The sequence below is a fragment of the Solanum verrucosum genome, unplaced genomic scaffold, assembly GCF_900185275.1.
Source record: "Solanum verrucosum unplaced genomic scaffold, falcon-dt-bn FXZP01000151.1, whole genome shotgun sequence".
In the NCBI taxonomy this organism is placed as follows: domain Eukaryota; kingdom Viridiplantae; phylum Streptophyta; class Magnoliopsida; order Solanales; family Solanaceae; genus Solanum; species Solanum verrucosum.
In genome coordinates, this window is record NW_026020202.1 from 150,679 (window position 1) to 172,855 (window position 22,177).

The 22,177-nt window shown below is 35.7% G+C and overlaps 1 protein-coding gene across 1 annotated transcript; it reads right to left on the reverse strand.

Annotated features, from left to right (window-relative positions):
* Positions 1-6,660: 6,660 nt before the first annotated feature.
* Positions 6,661-21,846, reverse strand: LOC125830048 (metal tolerance protein C2). Its single transcript, XM_049509266.1, has 10 exons — positions 21,409-21,846; positions 18,459-18,567; positions 17,905-17,944; positions 12,939-13,015; positions 12,166-12,254; positions 9,407-9,476; positions 9,224-9,262; positions 8,963-9,113; positions 7,240-7,329; positions 6,661-7,086 (listed from the first exon to the last, which is right to left on the reverse strand). Exons 1-10 carry the CDS (start codon positions 21,803-21,805, stop codon positions 6,985-6,987), a joined length of 1,164 nt encoding a protein of 387 aa, XP_049365223.1. The 5' UTR covers positions 21,806-21,846; the 3' UTR covers positions 6,661-6,984.
* Between the last annotated feature and the right edge of the window lie 331 nt (positions 21,847-22,177).

The following is a 22,177-nucleotide window of genomic DNA, read 5'->3' on the forward strand; positions in this document are numbered from 1 at the left end:
TTCCTTGTAACAACAATTACCATTCCAGCATTTATATAGCACCATTTGAGGCTTTGTATGGGAGGAGGTGTAGATCTCTTATGGGTTGGTTCGATTCATTTGGGGTTCGACTTAGGGTACTAATTTTTTGAGGGACTCCATGGATAGAGTGAAGTTGATTCAGCAGCGACTTCTGACAGCACAGAGCAAGCAGAAGAGCTATTTAAATAGGCACGTTCAGGATGTGTCATTTTCCATTGGTGAGTGGGTTTTTCTTAAGGTATTACTAGGTAAGGGTGTGATAAGGTTTGTTAAGAAAGCAAAGTTCAATTCGCGATTCATATGACCTTTTGAGATATTGGGAAAGTGTGGAGAGGTAGCCTATAAATTGGCCTTACCTCTGAGGCTTTCAGCGGTTCATCCTGTGTTTCATGTTTTGATGCTTAAACGTTATCGCCATGATAATTCTGATGTGATTCAGTGGGATTTTGTTTGGTTTGGATCAAAATTTGTCCATTGAGGAGGAGTTGATCGTTATCTTGGATAGGGAGACTAGACAGTTGAGAACCAAGCATATCAATTCGGTGAAGGTGCAGTGGAGGCACCGACCTGTTGAGGAGGTTATGTGGAAGGTGAAGTCCAACATGCGTCATAGAAACCTTCAACTTTTTCCCCTTTCATGTATCATATTTTGCTTTTTGTTTGAGGAGCACGTGTTTTAGTGGTGGATAGTGTAATGTCCCATTTCTTGTGAACTATTTTTTATTGTGAATTGACCACTTTGCCCTTCCCCTTAGTGTTTTCATGCTTAGTTTGTGTTTCAGGAATGGTTGGTATAGTCCCTGATGCGATCGACTGTATTTTTTGTAATTTGACGCTTCTTGAGTTGAGAATTCTTGATAGATTTGACTTCGATAAACATTTGGAATTCCGAGCGTCGGATGGGATTTTCATCAATTTCATCGCGTATGGATCGTTGAGTTTGAGCTAGTTAGTTGGTTGGTAAGGTTTCCAAGACCTTGGGTGAGTTTTGAGGCATTTGGGTAAAAAGTTTAGTTTTTGCCTTAAGAGTTGTCTAGAGGATAATTCCATTATTTGACTTCGTTTTGGAAATCTGACGATTTCATTGAGTCCAGATTGTTGATTTTAGTGGGGTAACGTGTCCAATTTATTTTTATCAACCCCGAACGATTCCCAAGGGTCCAATCCGAGACATTTATTTGTGTTTGGAGTTTCTAGTTTTCAATTTCTAGTGCAGGTCATTTTTTACCTTCGCGATCGTGATGTGTCTTCTCGTGGCCTTCGCGATCGTGATGTGTCTTCTCGTGGCCTTCGCGATCGTGATGTGTCTTCTCGTGGCCTTCGCGATCGTGATGTGTCTTCTCGTGGCCTTCGCGATCGTGGCTCATAGGCTTGCGTTAACGATGAGCTCTCATTTTTGTAAGCCTTCACAAACAAGGTGTCTCATGATCGCGATGTTTCTTTCGTGCCTTTCGCGATCACGAGAATAAGTGGCTCATGATCGCAATGAGAGAGATTCACCTGGACAGAACTCAAATTTGGGATTTCTCCTAAAATTCCCATTTTCAAACTCTTGGAGCTTTGGAAGACTATTCTTGCTTGTTTCTTAGCGGTTTCCTAGGTGAGTAAGCTCCTTTTTCTTACTCTTCATTGATTCCTTCAAGTTTGAACTTTTAAAAAACTCTTTTAAACCTTGATTTTAAAGTGGATTTTGGGGTTCTTTCCCTAAAATTGGTGAAATAGTATTTTGATGATTTGGGACCCATTTCTTAATCAATTTTAATAGGGTTTTCAACCACAGTTTCCTTTTGGCTTGTGGAAAGTGTATTTCAACTAAAAATCGGATATTGGTCCTTCAATTTTTGAAGTGATTTTTGGACTATTTTACCTCCGATTTCAAAACCCTTGAATATGGGTATCATGGGACTTCTTTTGATGAACTATTTACATTTTTTATAGTTGGGGATCGTTCCGGTTAGCATGTGGTTGAGGATTTGCTCCGGTAGAGTTGTTTGAGTGAAATTTCGACACTGAGGTAGGTTTGACTATCTCCTTTTTAGACTAAGATGAGTATTTAACTTGTTCTTAGAAAGTTAACTATGAAATGAGTAGTCGTATGTGCCTTAGAAATTGGTAAGTGTATATCTCTGTCTTTATTTATTTGATGCTTCATGTGATATTTAGCTTGTGTGAAGGCTTATGTGATATTGTTAACTATTGTGGGAAGTCTGTGATCTTTGAGATATTGCCAAAGTTAGGATCTTGAGTTACTTATGAACATCATAAAATGGAAGAAACATTTTCTAGTGGTAAAGACTGATTTCTAATGAATTCCTCTACTGTCCCTATCATTGAGAGTACATTTCATGACTTGTTGAGTTTGGAACTTGATGTTATTTGCAACTCTTAATGATCTGATTATATCTTGTGTTGTATGTGTTGTGGAACATTCTTCCTCATGCACCATATCATGATTGATAAAGAAATATTATTTTTTTAGAAAGAAAATGTGACGTCTTATTTATATCCTTGATCATGCTGAGGTGGCAAGATGATGAGATATTGAGATTTGTATATGGACTTCGAGTCCTCCATAGGTCTTTGTCTAGAATTTAGAGGCTCGGCAAGGTGTATACGACAGGTTTTGCGATGACCTTGGTACCACCACATCATTCCATCATTACATCATTGATCCGTCTTGTTGTGTTGTGTGACTTGTTTATGTGTTGAGTCACTATTATCTGCCTCCTTATGTGTTTACTTTACCCACACCGTTCTATACAAATTGACGGTGCTGAAATGGAACTTTTCTGCGTACAAGTGGAAACTTTCTTAGTTATTTCTTAAGTTTGTTTGATTGCTTATACTCAAACGGTCTAACCTACTAAGTACTTTGGTTTGTACTCACCCCCTACCTCTGTTGTCCTTTTGATGCAGATCCTAGTCAAGGTGAGCCTCGTAGGGCTGATTGGATTCCAGCGGAGTTCCTTCTTTCGAAGTTATGGTGAGGCCCTGCGTTCCGGATCACCACTAGTCCCCCTCTTTTGTTCGAAGTCTTTAACTTAATTTTCAAACACTTGAGATGTATTTTATATTTGAGATTGTATTAGATGTTCTTTATACCTATGCTACCAGGTTTTTGGACATTCTTTGTTACTTTCTATCATTTGTTGCCTGACTTCCCTTCGGAAGTCTCGTATGTGTATTCCTTTAGACTTACACCCCTTTCTTTGGTTTCTCGATGTGTGTGCAATCATGATCTCAACTTTTGGGTCGTGACATTTCACGCCTCACCTACATGTCTATACAGATACTATTGCAAAGGGTGAGAGTAGTGACTGACAAGTCTGTTTGCGTAGATTTTGTTGCTGAGGTGAGCCTTTGCATTTTCATGGTGGTTGTCATTTCTACACTCTCTATTTTATAACATATATATCCATTTTTTAAATTTGCAAATCCGACAACTAAACTCATGTAACTCTATTAAATGCTCCATGATCTTATAGTAAAATTTAGATGAGAGAATTAGTATTTGAGTGATCATTGAACTAATAGAATGATTATGGATTTTCATTGGAGCATCCCTCTCCAGTTATCGATTGTTATTTAATGCTTTTAGAGTACACATAATTGAACTGATTGCTTATATAATTGGGTTAGTGAAGAGATAATTGGTTCGCCCGACATGTGATATTAGCAGTACCAAGTCACATCTAGGGGTATCATGGTTTGTCAAAAATTTCACCCCTATTTTATATGTATTTCAATCATATGACTGAAGTACAATCATACATGACAAAAGATTTAGAGAAAAGACATAAAGTCACCATTAAAGTTGTCCTAAATTTTCAAAAAGACACCTTAACTTTGCGAGTGTCCTATCACCCCACAAACAAGGGCGGAGCTACTTGGACACCTTCGTCGGAAAATTATACCGTATACCTAAGTAAAATACTATTTAAAATGGTTAAATTTAATACTTTGGACACCCTTAGCACAATAAGCTATTGTGGCTTAGCGGTTGAAGGCTCTCTTGTAGAGTCCTGACGTGCAGGTTTGAATTCCTGCAGCGACTTATCTTTATAATTATTTTTATTTTTTAAATAGCTCATATTTTATTATTTCTTTAATTGTTTAAGTTAATAGTTAGTAAATTTCTTATAAATCTATAACTTAAAAATCTAATAAAGTTAATTGAATTTTCAATGAATTTGATTTTTTATTTCTTTTCATTAAAGTTTGAAATAAAATTCTAATATTTGTACAATGATGTTAAAAGCAAACAAAAGAAGACCTCGTAAACCCCCCCACCCCACCCCCACCCCCTCTTTTTTTTTACATTGTTTATTTACTTCATATTAAATTAAACATGAATATTAAAGCTACATATCATGCGATTTGATTTTTAAAATTTTAGAACATTTATTCATAAATAAATATTAATATTATGTAGTTCGATTTTGAATTTTCAGTGCATCCATTCATCAACTTTTTTTTCTTATATAATTCTTGGATACCCTTCGTGAAATTTCTAGCTACGCCACTGCCCACAAAACCCTTTCTAACAATTATATATACACCATTTTAACCCATTCTCAGAGAAGGTGTATTCTCACGTATTGGGGGTGCGTGAATGAAAAAAAAATCACCCCCAAACCAACCTAAAAATGCCACGTAGCAAAATTGTAAGCCTTCATTTTCTGAAAAAGTTCAAGAAACAGAGGATTTCTTAGTCAATGCCTTTCATGGTCGTTGTTTAAGAACAATTTCATATTTACTTAAGAATCTAAGAAGATTTTATATGATATCTAAGAGAAAATTATCTCAATGGCACAAAGAATATCTGAATAATTCAATGAAGGGAGTTGCGAAATGAGGAAGTAACGAAATTGCAAATGGGGAATTCACCATCTTCACTGTTATGTAAACAGTGAAAATGAATGATTCCACAAAAATCTCATATCCAAAATCTTCCATTTTCTACTTCTGCAAAAACTCCATTTTAGCTCATTCCATCTTCGTTTTCTGCAACAACAACAAAAAATATAGCTACGGCAGTACGATGCTAAAAGAACCCATCAATTGAAATTCCAAAATTATCTCAATGCCTTTGAATTCTTTCCTCAACAATGCAACAACTCGTCAAGACCATTTTCACGAGCAATTTATATCTATTAAACCCAAATTGAGAAAAGACATAAATTTCCCCCTGAACTTGTACCGAAAAGTCAGTTACACACTTAAACTATCATGACGACCTATTACACACTCAATCTTGTTTAAAGTGAAATTAATACCCCCCCCCCCCCTCCGAAGACAATACCAATTTTTGTGTGAAAATGTGTTATACACGCATTTTGACACGTAAATAAGATTATTTTGATTTTTTTAAACCATTTTTGCTTAATATTTTCTTAGACTTTTGCAAAAAGTAGAAACCTAGGCTTTCTTCCTCCTCCCACCTTACATTTCTTTCTTCTTAAAATCCATTTATTATTTCTTCTTCATTATTCATAAATTGAAGGGAAAACAAGAAATTTGAAGAGAGAACATGAGACACTAAGACGATTATGAAGTTTAGTGATGTTGGCGGTGGCGATAGGCGGCGGACAACACCATTGTTGCCGGCGAAACAAATAAAAACTTTCAGATCTATAAAAGTTCTTTTGAAATCTTGATAATTATGGATGAAAATCAAACATTTCATTAGTATTCTTTGTGTGTAAAATCAAATATGCTATTGATTGCTTGAGACAAAAATAACATTGTGATGGTTGTGGGTGGTGCTCCGGCGAGAATAAAGAAGACAAAGATAGAAAATTATTTTCTTCCATGAATTTTTGAAAAATGTTGGCAATGAAACATGAATTTTATGCATAAATATCATAGGATTTTCAATAGAAACCATTTTCATTCTCATAATTTTCTGGTGAATCCTCCGGCGAGTTTGAATAAAAATCATGAACCTTAAGTTAAAATTATTAACTTTCCGGTGGAAATCAACATCCTCCCACTATTTTTTACTTCTATTTAGAGTTCCTTTTTAAGATTGAGTGATGGATATTTGAAGAAATCATCAATTGTGACAGAGAATTTGTAAAGAAGAAATTTTTTAAAAAATAATTAAAAATGTAAAAGCTTTAAAGAAATTGGGGTCACCAATAAAAAGAAAAAAAAAGAAAAAAAAATGACATAATTATAATACTTAATAATATAATGACCAATAAAATAGTACCACGTGTTTAAACTTGTCATTTTAACATAAATTTTCTTCTTCTCACGCACCTTAAGGAAGGTGAAGACACTTTCTGTGCCATGTCACCTTCTAAGGGGGTATTAATATCACTTTGAATAAGATTAAGTGTGTAATAGGTCATCACAATAGTTTAAACGTGTAACTGACTTTTCGAGAAAAATTCAGGAGGAAATTTATGTCTTTTCCCAACCCAAATTAGTATATGCACCTATTTACATTGAAGTTTTCGAGTTTGTACTTACAACTTGTCTGTGCTTTTGGACTTGAGATTACAAAAGCTGTAAAGTGTATTTATAGATGTTGTAAATGGTTTAGTGGTGTAACCGCAAAATTAAGGTGTCTCTTTGAAAATTTGGGACAACTTCAGTGATGACTTTATGTTTTTAATCAATTTTTATATGCATCTCAATCAAAAATGTCCGAACTTTTATATTCGCAAGTCTTACAAACATCATGTAAAAACGTCTTCAGCCAAGACCATAGTTTCAAACACAAATGTCTGAAATTATCAAACTTCACCAGACTTTTTTCCCAGAAAAGGTAAACTAGCAAAAGAATTTATGAAGCCAGTATTAGCTAAATGGCAACATCAAAAGTGGATATTGGTGCACTTCTCCCAAGAAAGTTGTCTCGCACTGACAATGAATGGGCCAAATATTTGAGGTAAAACAGTAAATCATATTTTTCAATTAAATAAAGATAAAAAAGAAAAATAATCAAGATGGTGATCATGTATAGTCAATTTGTACGGTCAAGTCTTGTATTCCTAATTCATGGTATAGGTCATGCACATATTGCAAAATAGGCCGATCGTCAACTCCCTCCTTTACCTGTACAATTTAACCATAAAAGAGTGAGCTTTGGGAAGGCATAAAGTAGACAAGCAAGCATATCTTACAAATTAGCATAAAACAAGTAATGCATTACTCATAATGGTAGTGTGTGCAGGTTGGATGTGACGCACAATAAAGTTTGGTGATCACCTGCAATGAAATTGATCCAATAACATGACCAGGCACCAGTTCCCAGAAACGAGCTTGAGATACTTCTGAAACGTCTTCACGAGATGAAACCTGAGCACACGCGAAACTAAAATATCAGTTAGGAAATGATGCATAGTGTGTAGAAGATAATGGTATCTATCCAGAAGAGTTATAAAAATCACCCTAATCAACAAAACCTTGCAGGGATTCTATGGTTTGGAGTATGGATTCACTATCATTTACAGGATATCTCCAATACTCCAAAAAAAGAAAAAGACAAACTAATATACACTTCAATTTTATTCTCTATGTGGAGTTCTTTGTATTCTCAAAACACCAAAGTACCCAGCCTCTTTTCCACCTTAGTTGGTAGAGGAAATAGGGAGGATCACTCAAGTTGGAAGAGAATCCAACACATTGTTTACTAAGAACACTCTGCCTCCAAGTGATGAAATGTATTGTCTTTCATTTAGTCAATCTCTCAACACATCTTTCAATCACCCCATCCCATATCTCCGAAGCTAGGCCAAGATACCTAGTTGGCAGACTGCCAATTTCATACGCCAAAGTACCTGCCAACCTATACAGTTGAGGCATCACAGTGACAGAAAAGAGTAGGCTTTTCCTCCGATGGACATGAAGACCTGACACTGCTTCAAAAACAGTGCGATCAGTTTGATGTATCAGATGCTCAACTTCAGCATCACACAAGATAAGAGAGTCATGCATATAGCAGATGAGAAACATCCATCCCACATCCAGCTTTGTTGGATGCCATAAATCCCCTAATCTGTCCATTTGCCTTAGGCCTCTTAATCATGTTATGGAGTCCTTCCATTGCTAGGATAAACAAAAAAAGAAGAGAGGGGATATCCCAGCCTTAGTCCGCTCCTTGAAAGAAATAATCCTTCAGGTGAGTCATTTATCAACACTGAAAACCTTACAAAACTGATGCAGAACATTACCCATTTCAGCCACTTACTCTCAATCTCCATTACACCATTGTTGAAACCAGTAATGCTGCTAACTCCACCTCACACCAAAACTCACAATGCTTGTCTTTTTTTTCAAGAGAGCTAGCACATCCAATAAGATTTATTCGCAAGACTATATTGCCTAACAATGTCAATTTTCGTATTATATTCGAAAAGTTCCCTTGCATTCCAAGGCATAATGAAACAGCATGTTGCCCATCTTCACCAGTGTTGCCAAAGCCTCAACTGCACCACAATTGAGCCCTTTAGAGCATGCACCAAGGCGCTTAGGCGTGCACTTATTAGCCAGCTTTATCTTGAAAAGAGCAGTATTAACCAATAAATAAAGTAACTAGTTAATTTTTCAATCCTTTAGTCCACATATTATTTGGGTTTATAGTTGCTCCTTTTAGTACATATATATTTTCTTTATTTGCATCTTTCTCCGTTGAAGCCTGCACTTGATTTGTGTTTTTCACTTGAAGCCCAAACATACTTTAGTGTTTTTCCCTTCTGCTTGGAGAACACTGAAATTCACAACCAACACTATAAACAGTCACCTCAAACATGAGATGATTACCCACCTGATTCTATACAATCAATAACCCCAACCTTTAATATGGAGAGCTTACAGGTTTTGGCACAATTTTCATATTGAATTGAAATGGTTTGTGTATCAAATACAAAATTAATAATTTTCAAAAAAAAAAAAATTAAAAAAAAGTTGATAGTGATACTACATAAATTACCTGCCTCCAGCATTTGCTCAAGGCTGAAGATGGGATCCTTGGTGGAGCCATTTGGAGCAAGATGCCACCAGTAGTTCTAAAAAGTGGCATGACAAGAAAAAAGACTGTGGCAGAAACTAGTCCCAAACATAAGACTTCAGCATTCTTTACTCTGAAAGCCAAAATTAAAATAGAAAAACACTAAGAGGTCTGCCAGTAAACAAGTTTACTTCTTTATTGAGGCAACGCCATGAATTGTCATAAAGCAAAGAAAATTTTTACCCAAGTGTTAACAACCAGGAAGCCAGGATGAGGCCTGCACTGATAAATAAAAAGGAAGAACTGTGTAAGATCTAAGAACACCGGGAGAAACAGTTAGATAGTGAGAAGCAAAACAGATGATTAGATAGCATCCGAATCAAGGATCCATTTCATGTAACGAGCTAAACGAAGGTAATCACTTACCTGCGAATGGAATCAGCTAGCACATGCAAGCAAACAGAGTGATAATTCATGTCTTCAGCTTTCCGATAGACTGCAGACAAAATAGCATATCAGGAATCTTCAACAAACCCCAACAGAAGTCAAGAGAGTTTAAGTAGCTCAACTAGCAAAGGCTTCTTAAATCTTAATAGATAAAATTGAATCAAGCAATATCAGCAGACACATTGCGGAATTTGTATTGAACCATAGAAGATCTGCTCAACCTGGACCCACTGGCAAGTCTTTTCATCTACTGGTGGCAGAGCTACCCACTTGACCTGTGTCAGTGAGAGGTATCCCCGTATATTACTCAAAGTGCATGCAAATACGAACACCACCGTTGTAAATAAACATGGGCAGATTGAAACGAGTGAATCCTGAAATTTCTCCCAATATGCTTGCTCAACAGATTATCACATTATTGTTAATCATACACTACTACTATCATTTTTGGAATTTTATAATTATGACATTTCAGATAATAATGAAGTGTACAACTGTTGTTAAAAAAAACTCAACCATAAGTTAAGACTTAAGACCTAGTTAAAATCAAATAAAAAAAGAGATGTTAGACGCCTATTTTCTTCCTCCTACAACCTAAAATAGGTAATGAAGTCTTCAACAATGATTTCTTCTATCCCTCCTGAATATTGTGTCATGGACTAACCTAAATCTATGTAATGGGCCAATAACTACATCAGGCAGTAAGGACTGAGGAATTTTCCATTATTCACCTTTTTCTTTTTATATTTTTATCAGTAAAAGAAATTTTAATCCCTTACCCTAAGCTCGCCTGGTGAAGCTTCTGGAAATTTGTACAAGGCAAAGGGGAAACCCCCAACCTAATCGCAAAAATAGGTTACCAGGAATCTTAGGCTATATTTGACAGAAGTATCACTCTGTTTAAATTGGAACGTACAAGAATTACTAAGTAGGCAATTGAACAATAATTGGTTGAATTGAGAAAAGGAGTATCTGGTTTCCTGTAGTCTTTCATTCTGGTGTTGGTTTTCTTTTACGGCAAGTACAGTTTTATATGATTTAGACATCTTTAGTCAAAAAGGATTTGAAACTTGACTTTCATGTTGTACTCCATTTAACCATGCCTTGTCTTTCCTCATAGAATACCATCATCTAAGTTGCACGGACTCTTCACTTTCAATGCCGCACTCGTGTCAGCTTCTCCAAAAATACACTACTTTTGGAGAATTCGCCATGCACCCGTTGACATTTTTGAAAGAGTCCAAGCAACATAGAGCATCATTAAAAGTGCTCCCTCGGTTTTTATTAACAGAGATTTCATTAGGTACTTCAAGGAGAGACCCTTAGATAACAAATGTAATCCCAAAAGGTGGGTCTCGGGAGGGTGGTGCCTACACACAGCCTTACCCTGCCTTGTGAAGGTAGAGAGGTTGTTTACGATAGACCCACTGCTCAAGTAAAGCATAATAAAATCAAGTAGGGAAAGGAAGATACAGTAGTGAAGCCACCATGCTGAACATAATGGAGAAGAGAACAATAGCAACAACACATAATACAATAATCCAAGTAGAGGAAACAACAATTAAAAATAAAATCGAAGGACAAGATAGTATAAGAGTAATAATAACTCATATATTTCTAAGAGAAACTAGACAAAATTCAACTATCTACTAATCTTCTACCCTAATCCTTGACCTCCATATACTCTTAGCTAGGGTCATGATCTTGACAAGCTGCAAGTGTGTCATATCTTGTTTCATTACATCTCTCATTACTTCTTCGGTCTACCTCTACCTCTCCTCATGCCCTTCATAGCCAACCTCTCGCACCTCCTCACTGGGACATCGGTGCATCTCCTTTTCACACACCTGAACCATCTCAGCCTCACCTCCCACATCTTGTCCACCACAGGGGACCACTCCTACCTTGTCCCAAAAATCTTCGTTCCTAATCCAATCTCTCCTAGTATACCCACACATCCATATCAACATACTCATTTCTACTTCTTCCATCTTCTAGACGTGCGAGTTCTTGATCGGTCAACATCCCGTACAACATAGTTGGTCTAACCACCAACTTTACAAAACTTACCTTAAGGCTAGGTAACACAGTCTTATCACACAAGGCACGAATGTGAGCCTCCATTTCATCCACTTTGCTCCAATACAGTATGTAACATCATTGTTGATCTCCCTATTTTCTTGGATTATAGACCCAAAATACTTGAAACTTCCTCTCTAGGAGATTACTTGTGTATCAATCCTCACTTCCACATCTGTCTCGTGAGTTATGCCACTAAACATGTACTCTATCGTGTACCTGCTCAACCTGAACTCTTTAGATTCCATGGTCTGTCAAAAAAACCTCCAGCCTATCGTTAGCTCTGTTGTGAGTCCCATCAATGAATACTATGGCATCTGCAAATGGCATACACTATGGTACCTTCCCTTGGATATGCCGCATTAATTCATCCATCACCAAAGCAAATAGAAACGGGCTAAGACACATTGTAGCATGGAGGATAGCGAAAGGTTAAAGGCGTAGCATGACTATGTCGAACCTAGGTCATGTCTCTAACCGAACCTACTAAGCAAATAAAGATGACATTCATAATCCAATCACAGCAGCAACTGGATGGGCACTTCAATAACTAGAATGATGGTGTTAACACTTCAACTTTCCTCTCCCTCTCTCTCTCACACACACATTAAGGAGGAGAGAGCAAAAGAATTGATTTTGAATGCAATGAAGATGCTTACCAAGATTAATACGTGCATAATTCCTGAAGAACCAAACACCGATGAGATTCACCAGCAAGTTTGTGACAGCTGAGACGATCAAGTAATGCCTACATTTATACTTCAATCAGGCACGGTACAATAAAATTGACAGCGATAATGTACAGAAACCTTCAGAAAGCAGCAAAAATTCTGCCATGAAATGCAAAGTGATACAAGAACTGAATTTGCAGAGCTATCACTTGGCCCTTTGAACTTATAAGCCAAAGGTTAACATTGAGATTAGGCATGTCGTTCATATTCACTAAGAGAGTGACTTGAGTTCAAGAGTGGATACTAAAGAAATACTTCAACTGTAAATTTTTTCATATTCAGAAAATATCTTATTTTTTAAGGCTCATTCAAAAAAATACCAGAGTAGAGAAATATAAGCTAACAAACAAAAAGGGTGACCATCTCGGATAGCTTGCTTTTTCTAAGTTTTGAAAGATTCAGACAGACGCAAGCCTGATGATTCAAGTAAAAAGCATATGCCTTAAGGGTATAGAACAGTAATTGATCAAAAACTTAAACCACCATCCTCAATCAAACAACAATAGAACCTAATTATCTGACAAGTGTGATGATTTTGCATCAAAGGACACCTACTTATTTTCATTAAATAAGTTGATAATATTGACACAAAGGTCATGATCTAACAAAGATGGTAACATCAACTACATCTCGGACAACTATATTTTTTTTGAGGAGGACAACTACTATAAAATTTTCCCCAACACTTTTGGGACACTTACTTGTGCTCAGATTCATCTTGTATAAAGGCATGAAGTGCTTCCACAGCCAAGGAGAATGACATGAACAATAGAAACAGCTGCCTACATACGCAATACATGAAGAGCATGCCATGTTAGCCCAGATAAATGCAATTGAGTGAAAGCGCCCACAAGCACACAATCAGCACCAAACCAAACCATCTAAAGACGCAGTGCACATTTCGGAGATGACAAATGAAAATAGTCATTATGTCTCTCTGCTTATGGGTGGGTAGGTGTGACAATATAACAAATATCATAATGGTTTATTGTCTACTTGAATAAGGTTTTAGAAGTATGCAAATAGATTAAACTATGAAATAGTTTCCTAAAACAAATATATAAACACAAGTATATATGTGACGTGACGATGTGTGCGTGTGTGTATATGCATATAAACACGGTCACCACCTTTCATGTGGGCACAAATTGATTGTCCTTTTAAGGTACTGCAGAAAAATAAGATCAGAGCTAGACTTTGGAACATCAAATCTCTATAAAATCTAACAAGTCTAGCACATCCAGGAAATTAATAACACAGTTTCCATTCTTCCAATAGTACAAATTAACACTTCCCAGCATAGATTGACTTCCAGCACCCAAATACACCTCTAAACTTCTCGGGCATCACAAATTGAAAAACAAAAACATAACCAAGGTCCAAATCTGCAAGGTATAATGACAGTGCAAAATCATCTCTTTTTACACTGTAAGGAGACAGTGAAACTTTGGCAAATTTTCATCAATAAAAGGGGCATCAGTTGGTCTATGCCAGGAAACATAAAGGAAGCTTTGGCATGTTGGAATCGGGATGGAAATCAGTCGGGGCACAGGGAGAGATGGAAGATTGTCCCAGCCTGCATTTGGTGGACTATTTGGCTGGAAAGGAATCAAAGATGTTTTGAGAACAAGAGCTGCTCTATGGAGAAGATGAAGCTGAAATGTTTAGCTCTTTTCTATTTTTGGTGTAAACATGAATATCCTCATGAAGATGAGGATATCACTAGTATGTTAGAGTCCTTAAGGAGTTCATAGGAAAACAACAACACTTTTGTATTTCTGATTGTAAGTATTACTGGAATACATCCTAAGTATTCCTGTGTTTATAATACAAGTTACCTTTTCAAAAAAAAAAAATATATATATATATATATTATTTTTGTTGAGTTCTTTTTTATTTAGTTATTTTACTTATCGGTGCAAGGTTTATTTTGATACTTTTCAACAGTACTGCTTCACTTCAATGAAATGAACACTTGACTTCTTGCTTTAGGCGAAGCGAACCCTTGTTGTTTTCCTGTGCTTCTCGCTCTCAAAAAAAATGGATGCAACTCAATAATTACAACCAAATGCATGTAATTGCCGTGATTTTATCTATATCTATATCTATCTATCTAAAATTTCCCCAACTTAAAACACCTAATGTAGTATATCTTTTATATTTATTTATTTATATTGTATTATATTATATTATATTAAAAGCAGACACTTTTGCACATTGAAGGGTTGTGACTTTTCCGGAGGGGTGTGACTTTTCCAAAGAGTTGGGACTTTTACGAAGGGTTGTGACATTTCCAAAGATTTGCGCTTTTCTGATAAGACATAATAAACACATGTTCACACTACCCTTTGTTGGCTATAAATATAGGGGTTCCTCACATTTTTAAACTACGTTAAAAAAAATTATTCTTCTATTTAAAACACCCAATTTAATACATCTTCTATATTTCACATTATATTTATTTTATTTATATAATTATATTTTTGAAATCGGTAAATTTGTCTATTCCTCAAAAGTCGGTACTAAAACTGTACTGGTCAGTATTTACAACATGTACTTCAAATCCTACTATCTTTTACTAAATTGAGTCTAGTACATCAATTATGGAGATAGTACCATTTGAGTATAATTGATTACACCAAAAACATAGTAGCATAGGACAATTTAGTTTGACTTTTTGCATACTATTCTCAACACTATCAAAAGCTCTAGAGTTCCTTTCCTTCCATATTGCCCACCATATACTAGCTTGGACAATTCTCCAACTGTCTCTATTCTTGGATTGCTTTCCTTCTTCCTCCCAACTCTGGATTGCTTCTGTCTTCTGTGATCTTGGCAGGCATGGTCCATGACATACCCTTAAGATTCAGGAATAACCTCCATAGTTGGCCAGTGATCTTGCAGTGTAGAAAGAGATAGTTAACTGTCCAGCATTTTCCCCACAAAAGAAACATCTAGAACATAATGGTATCCCCCTTCTCTTTAAGTTGTCTTGAGTCAGTACAGCCTCCTTGGCTAACAACCAGACAAAACATGCCACTTTGAGTGGAATTTTTGACTTCCAAATTCCTCTCCATGGCCAGTGACTTTGAGGCTGATTGGTGTGGTTCAACCAGTTGTATGCACAACCCACCTTAAAGCTGCCCTTTCGATTGCCTTTCCACCACAAAATGTCTTGACCTCCTTCCAGTCCATTAAATTGCCCAATGGTGTTGAAAAAATCTTCTACCCTTTGAATCTCCCAATTAATTGTCTTCAAAAGATGAAGTTCCACCCTTGAGGAGTCCAATGATCTACTATGGTCTTTTGTTGGTGAGATATTAGAGAATATATATCGGGATACAAGACCTCTAGCCTACCTGCCTCATGCCAAACATCTTTCCAAAATTTTGTTTTCTCTCCATTCCTCACTTTGATCTTTGTGTTAGCCTTAAAATCAGACCACAGAGATCTAATGGATCTTCATACACTAACCCCGTATGGTGTAGGACTGTTCTTCATTATTGAACTTCCACAGCCATTTCATCATAAGGGCTTTGCTTTGATTCATGAAATTCCTTATCCCGAGAGCTCCATGCTTCTTTCCCACTATCACAGCATCCCATTTAACCAAGTTGTAGCCTTTCCTCTCACTGTTTCCTTGCCAGAAAAAATTTCATCTGATTTTATCCAACCCAGTGATTACACTTCTGGGAATTGGGAATACTGCCATCATATAGGGTTGAGACTTTTTCGAGGCAACTCTCTTCCCTACTTCCTAGGGGGAGATTCTCTCTTTCTGGCACTCTCTAGCCGGAATCTTCATTTTCATTCCTTCCCTTTCATTACCTTTCTTAACTATTACCTTACGTGATAGTTTTCTGAGATTCAGATCCTTCTTTCAGACTTCGCAATGGGTGACAATAGGATTTATTTCAATGCGGGTTTTAAGTCTTTCGACATCACTAAATGGAGCACTGGCAGCTCTGTGTGGTTCGAATGGGTTGAGAGGAGTAGAAAGATGATGAGGAGATCTTCCATGAGCAGCAAAACCATGGAATGGATCTGCTTCACTCTCAGAGAAGCATCCAGCGATCAGAAGAAAACAATCAGATGCAGAAAGAGAGGCGGAGCATTGCTGTACTAGGAAACATAATGAACATGGAAGATTTATAAGTATCATTTCCATCAATAATGGGGGTAGGTCCATACTGGTCATCCCAGAATTAGCCTTGAATGTGGGATGGCACGATATAGCATTTAAAATTGAAAGCTTCATTAAATGCTCTAAAAGAATGGAAGTGCCAGGACCTCCTAGAATAACCAAATCCAACTACCCTTATGCAAAAGCAGTTAAGGATCTTTATCAAAAAAAAAAAAAAAAACTTTATCAAAAAGCAGTCAAGGATGGTAAATGGCAAACAGAGACAATACAGGAGGCAGAGATTACGAATAATGCTAGCATTATTGAAGTCCTCACACATGCTGAAGACCAAGAGATTGGGCTTCTAGAAAGATGCCTAGTAGGTCATCTGGAAGGACAGATGAAGGAAAAGCCAACTTTGCCTGAGATAAGAAGATGGTTGTCAACACTCTGGAAAAAGGCATTTGGAGTCGACATCTATGAAATGTATGGAGGTATGTTTCTGTTCGAGTTCCCTAACATAAACATGGCTGAACAAACCCTCCAAGGACAGTGGAACTGGAAGAATCACCGATTTAATCTAGAATGGTGGAATCCGATGGTGGGTTGTCTCCCCAAAAATACTCTGAAGATGGAAACATGGATCAGAATTGTTGGAATCCCCCTTCATCTTTGGTCGGGGAGAGTATTTCAAGAAATCGAAAACTTATGTGGAGGTTGGGTGGCTACAGAGGAGGAAACAGAACTAAGAAATCATATGAATTGGGCAAGAATTCTAGTTGCAAATGATGGAATAAACATTCCCAAAGAAGTTTCAATCTCCAGAAATAGAGTAATATTACTTAAGTTCTTCCACTAGAAATTAATTTTACTTGATATTTATTTTATGTAAAATAAATTATTATCAGTTTTCTTCAATTCTAATACGTTTGCTTTCAATTTTACATATACATATACTTTTGGAAGCAGACCACTTCATTTATGTATTTATTAAAGCATTGTAGACGATAATAATGCTTGTAAAATTAATTAAACAAAAAGAGTACATTAGTGAAGGCAACTTGTAGACAATAATAAAATTGTAACAATGATAATGTAATCAAAATGACAGAAGAGAACATAAACCAACAATATTATTTGTAAGAAGTTGCCAAGTGAGATACAAATACTAAAAGAATTCATCATATTTGCATCTTCAGAAGTTATGTAATAATATTTATTCCATCATTTAGACGAATATAACATCTATTTTAATGTTTATTATTATTTTCTAGAATTTTTATACATTTATTGCTTGACGTGGATAGTATGTGATACACATGTGCGAAGCACGTACACTAAACTAGTAATATAAAATCTCTCACAATAATAGTTCCTTTGTGTCCTTCCATGTAAAGAGCTAAGCAATACAAGAGCTACAATTAATGTGATCCTAAAAATATAAACTGCAGCTATCATATAAAGGTGCCAAAAGACACTTTTTTGATGGAAAAGTGGAAGTACAATGTATAAGGAAAAAAGTTGAGATTGTTTCATGTACTTACAGCATTGGTGAAAGCAGACAAAACCTCTAACCTTCTATACCTGAGAACAATAGCAACAACAACAAAATCGAACTTAGTAGTCATAAATGTTCAACTGAACACACTGGTTATGAGGGGTCGGAAAATTAGACAAATTCTCAACTATTTTCTTAATTGTGGAAGTTAGACAAACTACGGAAATATTCTTAATTGGCTTAACCTATAAATTCTGATTGTGTTTCAAATTTTTCCAGAAGCTATTGAATTCACAAACTGATAAAAACAGAGAGGTATTTTTTGCCCTTTCTATTTTACTTTTTCTTTTGTATGATTCTTTAATGACTAAACCTAAATTGCTTTTCCCTTGATAACCACCGAAACTCCTTTAACAAATTTACTTGTTAAAATACTTCCCCATCACATAAGAAATGTATGTATCTACCCATTTAACAAGTGCACTGACTAGTCACAAACTTCAATCATGAACAAGTAAAAAGGATTAACAAACAGGTAAGGAGAAAATGTTTAACCAAAAAACCAAAGAATTTCCTAGGAGATTAGAGTTTAAACCTCACCCATAAGTGTAAACACGATCAGGCTTTTCTCTAGAAGCATCCATTGCAAATAAAGAAAATGTCAAAAGGCCACAACCAAAGGTCAAATGAAATGCGTCTGATACCAGCCCTGATATTAACCAACAGTCAAATTAAATTTCATAAGAGACAACAAGCAAGAAATGGAAAAGCAGAAGAAGAAAGAAATACAGATTGATAGAATTAGGATAATCAGGTGTCATTAGATGTTCTTTTCCTTATTGTTTTCCTCCTGGTCCGCCCATCCCCTGGGACCAGAGACACCATGAGAGGAGAAATTTCTAGTGCTGTCTATGACATTAATTTGAACACCATTGTGAAAGTCATAACCTTTTTCGTCTTATGATTTGGATTCTGACAATGGAGCTGTTATTGAAACATATATTAAGTTCAAATTGCAGGATTAGCTAACATCTAAAGGATATTCAACCAAAAAACTCTTGACAAATCCATTGTGAATATCCTGACCTTTGTTGTGTCTTTACTTCTGGTAAAGGAGGAGAGCCTCTGCTCCATTTTACTCCCGTAATCATCAAGACAGCCTTAGATAACTTTTTTTGTATAATGAAAATGAGAAGCGGGAAAAAGCAATTTAATTTGGTGAAGCAATTTGATATGCAACAATTTGATTTCACATTGCATGTCCAAATGGGCCCTTAGAATAACTCATTTTTTTAGCACCCACTTGAAGACTCATAAAATCAGAAGTAGCTTTAGACAGTAATCCACACATATTTTGCCGGAACAATTAATTCCATGAACTTATCCTTCTATGAGATAGCAACATATGAACGGTTAATAGTGGAACAAGAGGTTGATTGTGTTCTATGTCAACTTTAATAATATGAAACTTTCCGTATGGTTGACAAACAACAACAATGTTAGCATGATATCCAATTCTATTTTCTATCCGTGGATCTTTACCTTTCTATCATCTCCACGAAAACATTCTTCGAAACATAACTTCTTTTTTATGTCACATAAATCAATTTCTCATTCATATAGATGTACTCTTTATAAGTACTGAGTACTAAAACCATATCTTCTTGCATAATCATTATACAAGTTGTATCCTCATGACTGCCTAATTCAAGTCCAAGATTAGGCTCAACATCAATATGCTCTTAGACTTATTTTGTAGAACTTTTTTGGGTGCAGTATCGTACATGCTTCTCAAAGTTATACATTAAACATCAAAAAGAACATCAAAGAAACACAGATTAATACTTTGTACTGTATAATACCAAAAGAATCAGAACTGTTTTGGGTGCAGTATCATACATGCTTCTTAAGGCTATCCATTAATCATCAAAATGAGCATCAAAGAAACACAGATTAATACTTTGTACTGTATAGTACCAAAATAAAAATAAAAATACATATTGAACAATAAAACCAAGTTCATAAAACAAAAAATAATTATTACTCACTAAATAAATAAACACATTCACCCTATGTCCAAAAACAAGCTAAGAAATAAATCATGACTTCATATCACATGTCCAAACGCAAGCTACGAAAGATCAAAAGAATTATCATCGAACCAAACAACATAAAGCTATGAAGAAGGAAGGAGAAGCAGTGTAGGTTCTCTACTTTTTGGTCAACTACTCGAATACAGGTTTGTCCATCATTAATAAAATTATTTACCTTATCTAAGAAAAAATGAAAGAGGGAAGCAGGTAATATTCCACAATGTTATATCAGATAAGGAGCATACAAGGACATAATGACAAAGAAGATTTGCAATGCCACAAGCCAAAATCTTGGAAAAAGAAGATGGCTTATGTCATACAAAAAGAGGATCAAAAGTTCCCTTGAGTGAACACAAAGCACAAGAAAGCTCAAGAACAAAATTTGAACTCAATTAACCAAATTGGTTCAACAAGCTTATTATAGCACTAATGATAATGCAAGTCATTTCAATTTATTCGCTTGTTCATTAATTCATTTGTTGCAGGGTTTCACCATCACAAAGAAACATTATTGACCATTCTGATTCAAGTGCCCCCCAAATCATAGAGGTATCTTCTCTTTCGATGGCTTATTTTAGCCTTACCCAAATGTTGACGGTAATATTAAGGCATTCATTCATAAAGAAAATTGTTGACAAGCTAATTAGTTGTTGCCTATTATTTGCTACATTTACAGGACCCTATTGGTTTCTGTGCTTTTCAACATTTACAAAAAAAATTATTCTCTTACTCATGCCCAGGTTAGTATTAAGTGAAATTCCATTACTAATTTTTACAAGGAATTCCGAATTTCATTTTATCATTATTGTAGACAGTAACAGTTCAAGGGATCAAGAACCGCTTTTTCTTCAAGATAATAATGTGTTTTGATCTATTCCAAATGTTAACTTGTCGAATTTGTTTTGTCTTTGTGCTTGATATTTTTGGCATATTATCTTAAGAATATTATGGTATGTTTTTTACTCCTATCACCAGCCATGACTATTACTTTAAGTAGGACAAAACAAACATGCACATAGTGCACTGATTCTCTATTTTATTAATTCAGGCTATTACTTAAATTCTCCATAACTCAACTTCGATATAAATACTATTTACATTTCAAACACCACTCTCGTCATTGCTAGATATATATACACCTGCTTAGTTGTTATTGCTCAAAGATATATATTGTTGCATCACGTAAACACTATCCTGTTGCCGTGGCATGCTAAGTCAATGGGCTTAGAGCACATGTCAGTTATCTAAGGCTCTTGATGATCACTGGAGCAAAATGCAACGTCCCTGGTAAAGGAACTTCTTTTCTACCCTATTACTATCTCTTTCCTTTGATTGAATTAAGTTTTGGATTAAGACGGAAAAAAAATTTGTTCAAAATATGCAAAAAAATAAAATCAGATTTCAACACATTCAGTGAATCAGCTAGGATACTAAACAAGAGGCTAAAAGTTTCATACCTACTCGGCCAGATAGAAGGCCAATACACAACTCGGCGGTAGAATAAGCTACATTTAGTGAAATCAACAGAAACAATCTCCTCATATGCTTATTCCCAGACATAACACCTCGAAAAACCGATGACAGAGACGAGGAACCCCTAAATTTAATATCGGAACCATGGGATGCATAGATATTGGGAGGTATATCAATGCTGGAAACAGTTCGAGAGAGCAAAGGCTTTTGAGAATCATTAGAGATTATTGATAAGGGCGTATGTGGCTCAGCCGATTGCTGAAAGGAACTTTGGCGTGAAAATGCAAATCTACGATCACTGCCGTCGAAATCAAAATCGCCACTCCACGGTGTAGGAGACTCGGGTTCCAATTTCCGGTGATGGAACGACTGCGTATTCATATCCTTGAGAATTTCCCTCTTCTATTGCAAAAGGCAATCCATTTTCATTATTCCCAAAGATGATATAGGGTTTATTATTATGGCAAAGAAGAAGATAGTCAAATACACATTAAAAAAAAAGGGAAAAATAATCTTGTCAAAAAATCACACAATATTTACGAGTAGATTAGTCAAATGACATTACTATATACTAGTTACAGTAGCCCGTGCTTATTGTGCGTATTATTAAGTAAAAAGTATTTTAATTAATTCTACTGAAGATTCACTAATTGAATGCTGGGAGAAATTAATTAATGTGAGAAAAGTACTGAAAGAAAGACTTAATCCTACTCCATCCGTCCAATAATTATTGTCTATTATACTATTTTTCAA